At 36.3% G+C, this 14,481-nt stretch overlaps 1 protein-coding gene across 3 annotated transcripts in view; it reads right to left on the bottom strand.

Annotated features, from left to right (window-relative positions):
- Positions 1-233: 233 nt before the first annotated feature.
- Positions 234-14,481, bottom strand: part of HAT1 (histone acetyltransferase 1) — a 50,192-nt gene continuing 35,944 nt past the window's right edge. For all 3 annotated transcript variants that reach the window (XM_032637693.1, XM_032637695.1, XM_032637696.1), the window contains 3 exons: positions 9,878-10,029; positions 6,678-6,794; positions 234-667 (listed from right to left, as the gene is read on the bottom strand). In XM_032637693.1, the coding sequence (XP_032493584.1) occupies positions 500-667; positions 6,678-6,794; positions 9,878-10,029 (437 nt within the window). In that variant the 3' untranslated portion in view covers positions 234-499. The remainder of the gene's footprint in view (positions 668-6,677; positions 6,795-9,877; positions 10,030-14,481) is intronic.

The raw sequence follows: 14,481 nt of genomic DNA on the forward strand, positions 1-14,481 counted from the left end.
AGTTTATTTAAAACAACTCTACACTAGGAACATTTCCTACTTAGAAAAATCACATAGTAAGACCAAGAGTACTAGGAAGACCTTAAAGAAATGTGTTTTAAAGGTGCCAGATGTAAAATCTTAGAAGCAAAGTGTGGGAGGAATTATAGTAAAAGCTTAAAACCTAACGTTTTTTAACAAGACTGAAGAAGTTTATCATAAGTATTTAAGAATCATATCAGTACACATTAACATATCACAACTAAGCATTTATTACACTGTTTAAGAAGGGAAGCAAGTGCAGTGGTATTTTAGAAGCTATATCTTTTTTTAATGTAATATATGCTCATAGACTCTAAACAGTATTTTAAAATATACAATCTCTCCAAAAGAAAATATTTAACTAAAGATAACTTTTAATGTAAGTAAAATGTTACAAGATTTTAAAATTAAAATCATCTGATTTTTCACAACACATGTACAGAAATTTTCAAACTTCCTGTACAGAGAAGTATAACCTCTACTCTTGAGCAAGGCGTTCAATAACACGTCGATAATCTTCCACAAGTTCCTGAAAGCTTTCTTCCAGCTGTTCATGTTGCATGCTTATTTCTATTTGGTTCATCTGGTTTGTCAGTTCTTCTGGTCTGAGACATTTTCTCATTTTAGCAAGATCTCTCTGTTTTTTCTAAGCAACAAACACAATTATTGGTTAGACTAAGAAAGCTAATAAAATTCTAATATAAAGAAATATAAGTCTCCAATGTTAAAAATAATAGAAGGAATATGCCCGAATTTGTCCCATACATTTTTTCTTAAGGAAGCCTAAACATAATGTTAACCGCGAATTATAAACTCTCTAAAAGGAAGGTTCCAGAAGACATGTAATTTGTGTCAATTAGTGGTAAATATAGATATGTGACTAACAGCCCCCTCTCCAAAGCATAATAAAGAACTGGCCAGTATAGACACTCAAATACTTCTTTAATAAAAAAAAATATATTAACTGAAGAAAGAAAGACAACTGAGATTAAGTGCTATTATTTCATCTCACTATTTAATCATTAATTACATTAATTTTCATTCCAAACTGGCTTCTGCCACTAGGCTCATTTATGAGTTCCCTTACCCAGAGATGTATTTATGGACCACATGTTAATTTCAACAGAAATTGTTGGAAGAGTTTCAGAAAGATGAGCCCAAAACTGTCACTGTTTTTTTTTTTTTTTTTTGGCGGTACGCAGGCCTCTCACTATTGTGGCCTCTCCCACTGTGGAGCACAGGCTCCAGACGTGCAGGCTCAGTGGCCATGGCTCACGGGCCCAGCCACTCTGTGGCATGTGGGGTCTTCCCAGACCGGGGCACGAACCCGTGTCCCCTGCATTGGCAGGCGGACCCTCAACCACTGCACCACCAGGGAAGCCCTGTCACATTTTAAAAAACAATATTAACTAGCATTTACTGAGTCTCTACTGTCCAGACATACATTATCTTATTAAACCCTCTCCATTTTACTGAGAAGGAAACCACCATGCTGAGGAGTTTGCACCACACTGAGGAGCTGGTGACAACTTTTAAACAGGACACTGTATCAGAACAATACTGTTAGTAATGCTGAGGACAGGACTGGGGGGCCAGGTCAGCAGCTCCTGCAGCGCTTCAAGTAAGAGATGATGAAAGTCTAGACCAAGTCATAGCAGCAGAGATGGAAGAAACAGAACAGATTTAGGGAAGAAAACACTGGGTGATGTGGGGAAAGAAGAATGAAGAAGGACTCCAGGATTCCTGGGTGGGTGGCAACACTGCATTATGTAAAACACTGTAATATATGAAACCTTCATACATTTTGGATGAACTGTTCTAGATTATAACAATCCTCTTTTATTAAAGCATATAACGAAGAGCTAACTCTACATAGAGAACAGGAATCACGTATATTAACTCATGTAATCCTAACAACTCTATAAGATAGGCACTATAATTTTCTTCAATTGATAAAGAAAAAAAGGTGCAGGAGTTAAATAACTTACGGAGGTAGTAAGCTGAGAAGCCAGGATTCAGCTCTTAATGATCTGCTTGGAAGTCTGTATTCTGAGTCCCTATATCTAACTGACTTCCAAAGACATTAAAAAAAACCCCCACAAAACCCTAAAAATGATATTTTAAATCCATCCTAAAAACTAATAAATGTCCCCTTAAAGGAAACCCTAATAATTCTGGAATATAGACATATACAGTGCTTCTCAAACTTAAATGTGCACAAAGATCACCTGGGAACCTTGTCAAAACGCAGATTCTGATTCAGCAGGTCTGGGGTGGGGTGAGATTCTACAGTTCTAACAAGTTCCCAGGTGATGTTAATGTTGCTGATCTCCCCCCCGACCCCTCCCCCCCAGCACGGCTTGGGGGATCTTAGTTCCCCAACCAGGGATCGAACCGGTACCCCCTGCAGTGGAAGCTCAGAGTCTTAACCACTGGATCACCAGGGAATTCCCAATGCTGCTGAGCTTCTAACCACACTTTGAATATTCTAGAGAAGTGATAAAAATTCAAATTTATTGCTCCCAAGGCCTGGAAAGACAGTATATTTCTTACTCTTCAATCATGTGCATGATAAATGCTTTGTTTCTGCTGTAAAAGTTATTTTTTCTGCCAAGAGGCACAACTGCCCTATATGAGAGCATCTAAGTTAAGGAAACAGCTCAGGAACTAAAGGGTTATGCATCCAAAAATTATTGTGGTATGTGGTAGGAATAAAAGCTATTTTTCTAAACTGCTAACCAGTTATAACATTTATGAAATAATCTAACCATACTGCTTGAATATGCCTCCAATCATATTAAATTCTTATATACAACAGAACCATCATATTAATTCTTAAATATTTCTTGACTATCAAGTCTGTTCCAAATAACCTATAGAATGAATCATGTGCCAGTAACATACTGTTTTAAATTATCTTGTTTTTAAATCTCTAAGAGTGCTTACTTCCCCAATTTATCTCCCCCTTCCTTGCCACCTTCAATTTCTTCATTGTCAGTTTTTTTCAGATGGATGTCAGAATTAATCTCTACTATAATTTTTATGGGCATGGCAGTACATCTCTGAATTAAATTTAAGAGTTCTAAGTACCTTGGAATAAAAACTACATGTACTAGCTTTATGGAAAAATGTGAAACTATTATATAGAAGCTCCTCATGAGCATGTAAACTGTGGTTCAATTTTTAAAATAACTTGTTTACTGTTCAGGAATATTAAAATAACTTTAATATTCCTGAAACTATATATACACAACACTTTATGTATGAAATATTACAAATTAATCTTTTAAATAATGTGTTTAAAAAAAAACCTTAAAAAAATAAACTGGGACTTTTCTGGTGGCGCAGTGGTTAGGAGTCCGCCTGACAATGCAGGAGACGCGGGTTTGATCCCTGGTCCCGGAGGATCCCACATGCCGCGGAGCAACTAAACCCGTGCGCCACAACTACTGAGCCTGCGCTCTAGGGCCTGTGTACCACAACTACTGAGCCGACATGCTGCAACTACTGAAGCCCACGCGCCTAGAGCCCGTGCTCCATAACAAGAGACAAGAGAAGCCACTGCAATGAGAAGTCCACACACCACAATGACGAGTAGCCCCCGCTCGCCGCAACTAGAGAAAGACCACGCGCAGCAACAAAGACCCAACACAGCCAAAATAACCCCCAAAAAACAAAAAACTGATTTGGGGCTTCCCTGGTGGCTCAGTGGTTGAGAGTCCGCCTGCCAATGCAGGGGACGCAGGTTCGTGCCCCGGTCCGGGAAGATCCCACATGCTGCGGAGCGGCTGGGCCCGTGAGCCATGGCCGCTGAGCCTGCGCGTCTGGAGCCTGTGCTCCGCAACGGGAGAGGCCACAACAGTGAGAGGCCCGCATACCGCAAAAAAAAAAAAAAAGCCCATGAAACACTATAAAAACTTTAATGCTAAAATCAAGCAGCTGTACCAACTTTTCTTTTTTTAGCCAAATTGTTCAAATTTATTTTGTGAACACCTGAAAATTACTTCTGTACTAACAGAGTTTCTTTTTGTGCTTTTAAAAAATGATTCTAGTTAATATAGGTTATTTTTATCCCTTCTTGGCACTGATACAAATGAATTATCAGTGTTTACAGAACTTTTAAAATAAGGTACAACTACTTCTAATAGCTACCCAAAAAATTTCTTAGTGGGACAGTGTGATTAAGCTGATACAGAAATGTGAGCCCTCAAATAAAGGCAGTACAGAATTGGTGGACTTTGCTATCAGTAAATAATTTCATACCTCAGTAATAACTTATGACAATCTAAATTATAATTTCTTTTCATAAAATGTGTTGAAGTAAAAATGGAAATTCTAAACTCCAAACTTTCCCCATTTGGCATACATTTTAAGACCTAAAAAAATTTGAAGCCACACTCAATATTAAGCAATTTTACTTTATTCTTAAATATAATTTTGCATTTGAGAATGCTGTGATAGCACAACAAAGTATATGAGTATCAACGTGGAATGACAAATTGGAGAAAATCACTTGCGTACATTCAACAAAGAAATCTTATAACTCCTCCCATGCCTATAGGGCATTCAACTATTTCTAGGCTTCTACTAAGTTTGTGGTAAGTTTTCAACCACATTGTGGCTATCAACCCAAAGTAGGGGTTGAGGACCCTCAAGATTTCTTGGTTTTCTCAATGAGAAAGAATACTGGATAACTAGACTCATTAAAATGTGCATACTATAACTAGGGTTTGAGCAAGTATCTGAAGAATTTATAATTTGTGTATGAGCTTTAGTGCAAGGATGGTGATACCCATTTTGGCTGTTAAGAATTTACAGAGTTTAATAACCAGTCTTTGGTTGTCTTTTAGATAAGGTGAACTTGCTAGACAGGTGAGAATACTTAATATAAAAAAAATCATCATTCTTTAAGAGTAGACAATACTTGCTTTTATGAACTACAGAAATTCCCATTGTTTGGCATAACTTCATGACTACTATATATACTTAGAATTCATTCTCTCTCATTTGCTACATCTGCCTATATAAAATATCACAAGTATCTGAGATGCATAATTCAATAAATTATTTTACTTTACTAAAACAGTTTTAATACTCTTAAATGTTGTCATAACACCTAATTATATTGTTCTAATGCCTAATTTCATCATAAAAAATTTTCTAGCTAACAAATTAATATTAAAGATCAAAATCTTTGGAAAGTACCATTTCTACCAATTTTCTGATGTTTCTGAATTGATAAACATAAGGATTGATAAAGAATAAAATGTTACTTCGGACAATTTTTGGGAACAGAGACCATTATAATTTATTACAACCTGTTATATGCAGATGGTAGTTCATAAGATAGAAAATCAATCCATTAAATTGCTTAATAAAATGGCACTATGAAGAAAAATATATATATGAATTCGAGATACAAGGATTTATAGTCATAGGCAAATAATTATTTTTATATTCAGAATGTGATATGTTTAGAATTACAATAACAAATTAGGAAATACGGTTGCACTGCAAACAAGATGTGATAAAGGAAAAGAGCTGGGGTTCAACGAGTAGTACGACCTATATACCACCAACATTCAAAAGACTGGCTCTATAAAGCAGAGTCTATGATAAATAAAACTTGGATTAATTTAGAAAAATCAGGGACTTCCCTGGTGGTCCCATGGCTAAGACTCTGCGCTCCCAATGCAGGGGGCCTGGGTTCAATCCCTAGTCAGGGAACTAGATCCCACATGCCGCAACTAAGACCCAGCACAGCCAAATAAAATAAATAAATATTAAAAAAAAAGAAAAATCAGAACTATGTGTACTTGATACATTAAGTACTCATTATTAATTGACTTTCTCCTTCAATCTTAAAACAGATTCGAATTTGTCATTTATGTTCCCAGCTACTGTGCTGTATAAGCCTCTAGGTATAGTGTATTCAAATGCAGCAACCACATGTCAGGTGCTCAATAATTAGTTGTTGAATAAATAAATGAATATTCTCTCCAATCAGATTACTGCCCAGCTACAAGAATCACAGCAAATCCTCCTCCACACAAGCTGGCGTGGACAATATCTACCTTAATAACGGCCAAATGATGATGAGGCCAGACCTGATCTAGGAGGGGAGATTTTTGAGCTAGAGGAAAATAAAGGAGATGAAAAAAGCGGGGGAATGGAGCAAGAATAACAACAATAACAAAAAAAGAGGTAAACAACACTAAGTTGCAATTTCAGCTATGGTCAAATATAGAGGTTACAAATGGCAATCAAGGCCATATTTAGGAAGAAAGGAGCAAAGGTAAACAGAATATATATGACAAATGGGAAGACAATTAGAAAAAACTAACAAGATAACTTTGTTAGGGAAGATTCTGGGCATTCAGTTTTTAAAAAGATGCATACAAATGAAAGAAAAAAATAATCATGAGTAGACTATCCTCGGGATTAATTTTTAAGTGAATGGAAACAGATTTATAGCTTACATTGGAAAATTATGACAGGGAGAATTCTTATAACTAACTGGAAGAATATTTTCACTTTTGTAAAAGTTAATTTAGCAAAATGATTTGGACTCTCCCATACATTGGCATTTGCTAGATTTTCTTCTTTATTTTAAACAGTGACAAGAATATAATGGTTAAGACTCTTGAAAGTCCTACCTTATATGGGCTAATTAGTCTTCTTTTAATATCCAGTCTATAGCTTCTGTATTGTTCAGCGTCACTCATGTCAGTTACCAGTAGTCGAAGAATTTCATAAACCCGTCTGGCATGTTGCTAATAAACCAAACAAAAGAAAAATATGAACATTTCAAATTACAAAATAGTAACACTTTCCCAAAAGAACACAGCATATATTGAATATTTGTCATAGGCCAGAAATTGTGCTAGGTGCCAGACAAAAAGCAATAAAAGATATATAATCTCTGTCCTCAAGGAGCTAGCAGTCTAGTGGGTAACACAAATGACTACGGTATGGTTAATTTAATGATAGAAATATGCATAGGATATTATGGTAGCACAGCCTGGGAATGGGGGAAATGTTAGAAGAAGATTCCTGGGGGAATAAAACCTGAGTGAATCTTAAAGGAACGGGAGCATGCTATACTTGAAAGAGGAGAGGGCACTATGTGTGTCTGCATGTCGCATGCACACACATGCAGAAGCAGTTTGACACCGCTCGAGCACAAACAAAAAAAATGCGAGGAGTAGCAGCAGAGTGAGGGTGGAGCAAGAGCACTGAGCCTTACATACTGGGTTAAAGAGCTGGGTTTTATCTAGTTGGTAACAGGTTTGAGTTTTAAATAAAGCATTTTCTCAGCTACATAAAAATGGTAGCAAAAGAAGGGGAGGGAGACCAATTAGGAAGCTCAGTTATTAAATCAGGCAAAAAATGATGAGGTGGCGCAGTGGTTGAGAATCCACCTGCCAATGCAGGGGACACGGGTTCAAGCCCTGGTCCGGGAAGATCCCACACGCCGCGGAGCAACTAAGCCCGTGCGCCACAACTACTGAGCCTGCGCTCTAGAACCCGCGAGCCACAACTACTGAAGCCCGCGTACCTAGAGCCCGTGCTCCGCAACAAGAGAAGCCCCCGCAATGAGAAGCCCGTCAACTAGAGAAAAGCCCACGTGCAGCAATGAAGACCCAATACAGCCAAAAAAAAAAAAAAAAGAGACAAGGGCATGAACTGAGATAGCACAAATAAGAATACTAAGGGACCAAGGATTCTAGAAATATAAAAGAGTTAAGACTGGCTGTGGAGGAGGGTATGGAATAACAGTTTTCAGAGTAGGAGAGATTTAGGAGGCAGCAGAACATATAAATCTGAAGAAAATTCTAGTCTAAGGGTAAGGATTTAAGTAATATCAGTATACAGGGCAAAAGTTTAAACCATAAGACTAGTTAATGGTTAAGATCACCCAAGGAAAACATACACAGTGAAGACAGGGGAGAGGTCAGAACCCTGTAGTATAGTGACAGTTAAGGAGCAGACAAAAAACAGAGAAAAACAGTCAAAGAAATATGAGAAGAATCAGGAAGTTTGGGTAACACTGAAGCCAAATGAGTAGGCCTACAGTTCTCCTATTTCTGTCATTTCACTTACCTATTTATTGGGAGTGGGGAAGAGGTCAGGTATATAGAGGTTTAGAAGATAACATTGAACTTTCTGGAAGAAACACTTGAGCTGAGCCTGAAAAAATGAGTATTATCTGGCCAAGCAAAGATGGAGGAACAGGAGAAGGGGAGTATAAGGGCAAAGGGAGCAGCTTATATACAGGGACATAAAAGGAGGAAAGTTGTAGCATAGTTGGGAAATGACAAGAAGTTCAGCAAAGCCAGAGCGTGTGGGAAAGCGGTAGGAAGCTGAGGCTAGCAAGGTAGGCAGGGGCCAAATTATGATGGGATCTGTGTGCCATACTAAGGAGTTTTAATCCCAATAATGTGCTCATATTCTCTTTCTTTTAAAGGCTGAGCTATTAAATAAAGTCTCATTAATGAAGGTTTAATACAGTCTGGAAATATAAATTATTTCTAAAATCACATTTTATCTTAAAGCCAGGAAGCCATTAAAGTGTTTTTATGCAGGAGAAGATGGAAAGTTTCAATTTAAATTAAGTTGCTTGTTGAAGGTCAGTGACTAGTAAACTTTTGGTATACAGTTTTGGAGCTCAGGAGGAAAATTTGGATTGAAGATTTAGTTGAGCTCTTCCAGGTAGAATTAAGTAGAATGAGAAGAAATGAGGATTGGATAAAAAACTCTGGGGAAGAATTATATTTAGGGAGCATACGGAAGAGTAGAAGCTAGTAGACAGTATCTCAAAAAAAGATGAGCACAGTGGTTAACTGGAAAACCAGGAACTGTAGTACCTTAGAAGCCAAGGGAGGGGAGGTCAATAGTATCAAGTGCTAGTCCTTTTTTTTTTTTAATTTTGTTTTATTTTTTTACACAGCAGGTTCTTATTAGTTATCTATTTTGTACATATTAGTGTATATATGTCAATCCCAATCTCCCAATTCATACCACCATCACCACTAATTGCTACTCCTTATTACTGGAATACTCTTCATCCCTCATACGTTTATAATCCAAAACCTACCCATTCTTCAAGGCTTAGATCAAATGCACCCCTTCTATGAAATACTCTGATTTCTTGCTTACATGAATATAACAAATTCCTCTGAACTCCCATATTATTTTTTCTGTACTTAAGATATTTACTACTTTAAAATTCAAACAAACATATATAGAAGTATAAAAAGTGAAAGTTAAGTGTTTTATTCCAACCCTCCTCCCCACCAATACAGTCTCCAGGGGCATTAACTACTTTACCAGTTTAGATAAACATTTTCTTAAAAAGCAAAAATAAGATCCTACTATCCATCTTTGTTCTCCTTGTTACACTTAATATAGCCATGAAATCAATTATCTTTCCATTCTATTAATGAGAAAATTGAAGCACAAAGAGGTAAACTAAATTGCCCTAAGAGCAAGTGGTGAAGCCAAATTTGACCCCAGGCAATTTGGCTTCAGGGCCTGTATTTTATTTTATTTTATTTTTTTGCGGTACACAGGCCTCTCACCGCTGTGGCCTCGCCCGTTGTGGAGCACAGGCTCCGGACGCGCAGGCTCAATGGCCATGGCTCACGGGCCCAGCCACTCCACGGCACGTGGGATCTTCCCGTACCGGGGCACGAACCCGTGTCCCCTGCATCGGCAGGCGGACTCTCAACCACTGCGCCACCAGGGAAGCCCAGGGCCTGTATTCTTAATGTATTTGCAATGTTTAAATTACATATGTACTTAAAAAATTTTTTTTTCAAAGTTTGAATGTTTTCCTCCTACAGACTAAAAGTACCTTATTTATTTTGAACTTCTGTTGAGCCTCTATTGCCATATCTTCACTGAATCCTTGCATTAACTTTTCTCGGGAAAAACAGGGCAAATCTTGACAAAGCTTCACAAGCACAAAGTCTCTTAATTTCACATAGCTTTTGGATGGATCTTCCGCTAAAGAAATAAAGCAGAATAACATTTCCCTTACCTAACATAATTTCTTCATCATTTGCAACCTCAATATACATGCTAAGCTTAGAAAAGGCAAATATTCTTAAAAGAATTATATATATACACAAAAGTTACAATGTGAAAGGATTATTCCTTATAAATCAAACAACAGCACTATTATCTTTGTCAAATAAAATTATAGATGCGATCCTTTTGCAAATACATATATATTATTTGTGAAATTAGAGCTACTCCTTTTCAAATGTAAACTTTTTGACTGGTTTGTTATCATATATATGTACCTTAGTTTTATTTTCAGTTAAAGCAGCTGTATAAACAAGAGATTCAAGTTTGCAAAATCAACTCCAAAAGCAAGTATTTTCTGATACCTAAGGGTTCCAAAGCTCAATTTATAACTCCTTTACTTTAATAACCTTTATAGTCTGCTAGGCTTCTTTCACCCAAATAAAAAAATTCTTCCTTTTACAAAACAAATCTTTTTTATTTAGAGAATAAAATGAAAATATGATTTTGATTCTTTCTTCATTGCATCTGGATAGCATAGATGTTCCTTTACGTTTGTCTATGTTAGCTACATTAGACTAAGTAGTGGACAAGGAAAATATCAAAACATGATAGGTAGAAAAAATACTGCAGCCAGAGAACATGTGTTTGAGTCCCAGTTCTGTCATTCACAGATGTAGGACTTTATGCAAATTACCTCACTTCTCTGAGCCCTCATTTTCTGATCAGTAGAAGACTTGAAACAAAGAATGTTAACGTCTGAGCTAGTTCATAGTTCACAAGACAGTTTTGTTACAATATCAATACTCTACAAATTATTCAATGCAATCCCTATCAAAATCCCAGCTGGCTTTTTTTGTTGCAGAAATTAACAAGCTCATCTTAAAACTGATATGGAGATGCAAGGAACTCAGAATAGCCAAAACAACCTTGAAAAAGAACAAAAGTTAGAGGACTCAGATTTCCTGATTTCAAAACTTACTACAAAGCTACAGTAATCAAGACAGTGTGATACTGACATAGGATGGACATGTAGATCAGTGGAACTGAGTTGAGAGTTTAAAATAAACCAATACATTTATGACCCATTAATTTTTGAGAAGGGTGCCTAGACAATTCAATGAGAGAAAGAATAGTCTTTTAACAAATGGCACTTGGACAACTGGATCTCCAGAGCAAAAAGAATGAAGTTGGTTGGATCCCTTTTCCTCACACAATACACAAAAATTAACTCAAAACGGATCATAGACCTAAGTGTAAGAGGTAAAACTACAAAGAGGAAAACATAGGAGTAAATCTTCATGACTTTTGGTTAGGCAATGGTTTCTTAGACAACAAACCAAAAGCACAAGCAACTAAAGAAAAAGTAGATAAACAGGGCTATATCAAAATTTATAACTTTTGGGACTTCCCTGGTGGCACAGTGGTTAAGAATCCGCCTGCCAGTGCAGGGGACACGGGTTCGAGCCCTGGTCTGGGGAGATCCCACATGCCACGGAGCAACTAAGCCAGTGCGCCACAATTACTGAGCCTGCACTCTAGAGCCCATGAGCCACTACTACTGAGCCTGCGAGCCACAACTACTGAAGCCCGCATGCCTAGAGCCTGTGCTCTGCAACAAGAGAAGCCACCGCAATGAAAAGCCCGTGCACCACAACAAACAGCAGCCCACGCTTGCCACAACTAGAGAAACCCTGCACAGAGCAACGAAGACCCAATGCAGCCAAATTAATTAATTAATTAAATTTTAAAAAATTGTACACTTTAAATAAGTGGATTGAATGACATGTTAACTATATCTCAATAAAGCTGTTTATAAAAGAGTCTGAGCTAAGGGTAATGTTTTATGATTGAGTCATTTATTCATTCAATCCATATGTACTTAAATACCATCTTTATGCTTCTATGCAGCACTTCATATACATGTAATTATTAGGTAAACATTATATGACCGTGGCTTTAAGGTGGTAAAGTGAAATTCTGTCATGGCATCAGTTTGTTATGAAATTATGATCTATCAGGAATGTACAGATAATAAAATCAACAGTAAACAAAATAACAAATGCAGATCTACAAAGAAAATCACCAAATAAACATAAGATTGTAATGTAATTAGTTACTTTATCTCATTCTTCAGTCTTTTCCATATTAATCTGGTCACACCATGGAGTTATACAAGCCACCCAGAAACCTGAAGGACATTCTGATTCCTCTCCTATGTGATGCCACCAACAACTACAATAACCTCCTCACTTGTACTCTGCAGCTTTATAAAATGTAAAGTGGACTGACATAAACCTAAATTAAAACCATTCAAGTGTACCAACATAACTGTAATCTCTGTCTCAAAAAGAAAGATGAGAGAAAGAGACAGAAAGAATAGTTGAAGAAATAATGGCCAAATACTTCCTAAATTTGATGAAAAACATTTATCTATACATCCAGGAAGCTCAACAAACTTCAACTAGGAAAAACACAGAGATCCACATCTAAATGCATTATAATCAAACTGTCAAAAGCTAGAGACAAACAGAAAATCTTGAAAGCCGCAAGAGGAAACAACTCATCAGAAACCATGGAGGCCACAAATCAGTGGGGTGATATATTCAAAGTACTGAAAGAAAAATACTGTCAGTCAAGATTTCTATATCCAGCAAAATTATCCTTCTAAATGAAAGTGAAATAAGGACATTCCCAGAAAAGCAGACTGAAGAAATGTGTTGCTAGCAGACCTGCCTTTCAAGAAATACTGAGGAAGTTCTTTAGGCTAAAGAAACATGGTACCTCAAGTCCACAAGAAGAAATTGAGAACACCAATAGTTATGAAGATAAATATAAAAACTGGAATAAATATTATTTTTCTCTCAACTGGTTTAAAGGACAATTACATGAAAAAATAATTATAAAACCAATGTTTGGCTTACAAGATATAAAGAGGCAACATCAATTTACATAACAATAATAGCACAAAGGAGGGGAGAGAGAATAACTGTGATGGAGCAATTCATTTTACTGAAATTAAATATTAATCTGAATAGACTGTTATAAATTAAGATGCATACTGTAATCCCCAGAGCAACCATTAAGCAAATAACTAAAAAAAAAAAAAACTTCAATAAAAATGAATGAATAACTAAAGGGAAAAAACAAAACAAATAGCAAAGTGGCAGGCATAATTTCAACCATAGCAATAATTACATTAAGTGTAAACATATTAAACACTCCTATCAAAAGGCAGAGATTGTTAGACTGAATAAAAAAGGATCCAACTATATGCTATCTTCAAGAGAAACATCATAGATTCAAAGACAGGCTGAAAGTCAAGGATGAAAAAAGATATACCATGCAAACAATATGAGGTCTGGAGTGACCATATTAGTATCAGGCAAAATAGAGTTTAAGACATTACCCACCCCACCCCACCCCCACACAAATTAGGAAAAAATAGTTTAAGACAAAAAGATTACAAGAGAAAAAAGGGCACATTTTATCACAAGTTAACTCATAAAGACAACATTAAAATTATAAACATATACACAACTAATAAGAAAACCCCAAAATACATGAAATAAAAGCTAACAGAATTAAAGGGAGAAACAGACAATTCAACAAAAATAGCTGGAAATGTCAACACAATCCTCTCAATAATGGATAGAACAGCTTGAACAGCTCTATCAACCAACTTGAACTGATACTTATATAACATTCCACGCAACAAGAGCAGAATACACACTCTTTTCAAGTACATGTGCAACGTTCACCAGGATAGATTATATGTTGGGCAAAGGGTCTATAAACTATGGCGCAGTGGTCAAATCTCATCCATGGCCTGCTTTTGTATGACATGTAAACTAAGACTGGTTTCTAAATGGTTGTAAAAAACACAAAAAAACAAAAAACCAGTAAGACTGTGCAACAGAGAATTTATGTGGCTTGCAAAGCATAAAATATTTACAACCTAGTCCTTTAAAGAAAAAGTCTGTGGCCCCTACGTAGGCCATAAAACAAAACTCAATACATGAAAAATAACTGAAGTCATACAAAGCATGTTCTCTGACAATAATGGAATTAAATTAGATATCAACAACAGAAGGAAATGCGGAAATCCACACTATTTGGAAATTAAACAACATGTTTCCAAACAACCCATGGGTCAAAATGAAATCACAACGGAAATTAGAAGATTATTTTGAACTGAATGAAATGAAAGCACAATTTATGAAAATTTATGTGATCAGTAAAAGCAGTACTTGTATTTATATATAAATATATATTTAAGTATTATTTAAATGTCTATATTAGAAAAGGAGGACATCAATAACCTAAGTTTCAATCTTCACTAGAAAAAGAACAAATTAAACTCAAAGCAATAAGGATAATGAAAATTAAAGTGGAGATCAACGAAGTAGAAAACAAATAGAAATGTTTATG

The sequence above is a fragment of the Phocoena sinus genome, chromosome 7 (assembly GCF_008692025.1).
Source record: "Phocoena sinus isolate mPhoSin1 chromosome 7, mPhoSin1.pri, whole genome shotgun sequence".
Taxonomy (NCBI): Eukaryota; Metazoa; Chordata; class Mammalia; order Artiodactyla; family Phocoenidae; genus Phocoena; species Phocoena sinus.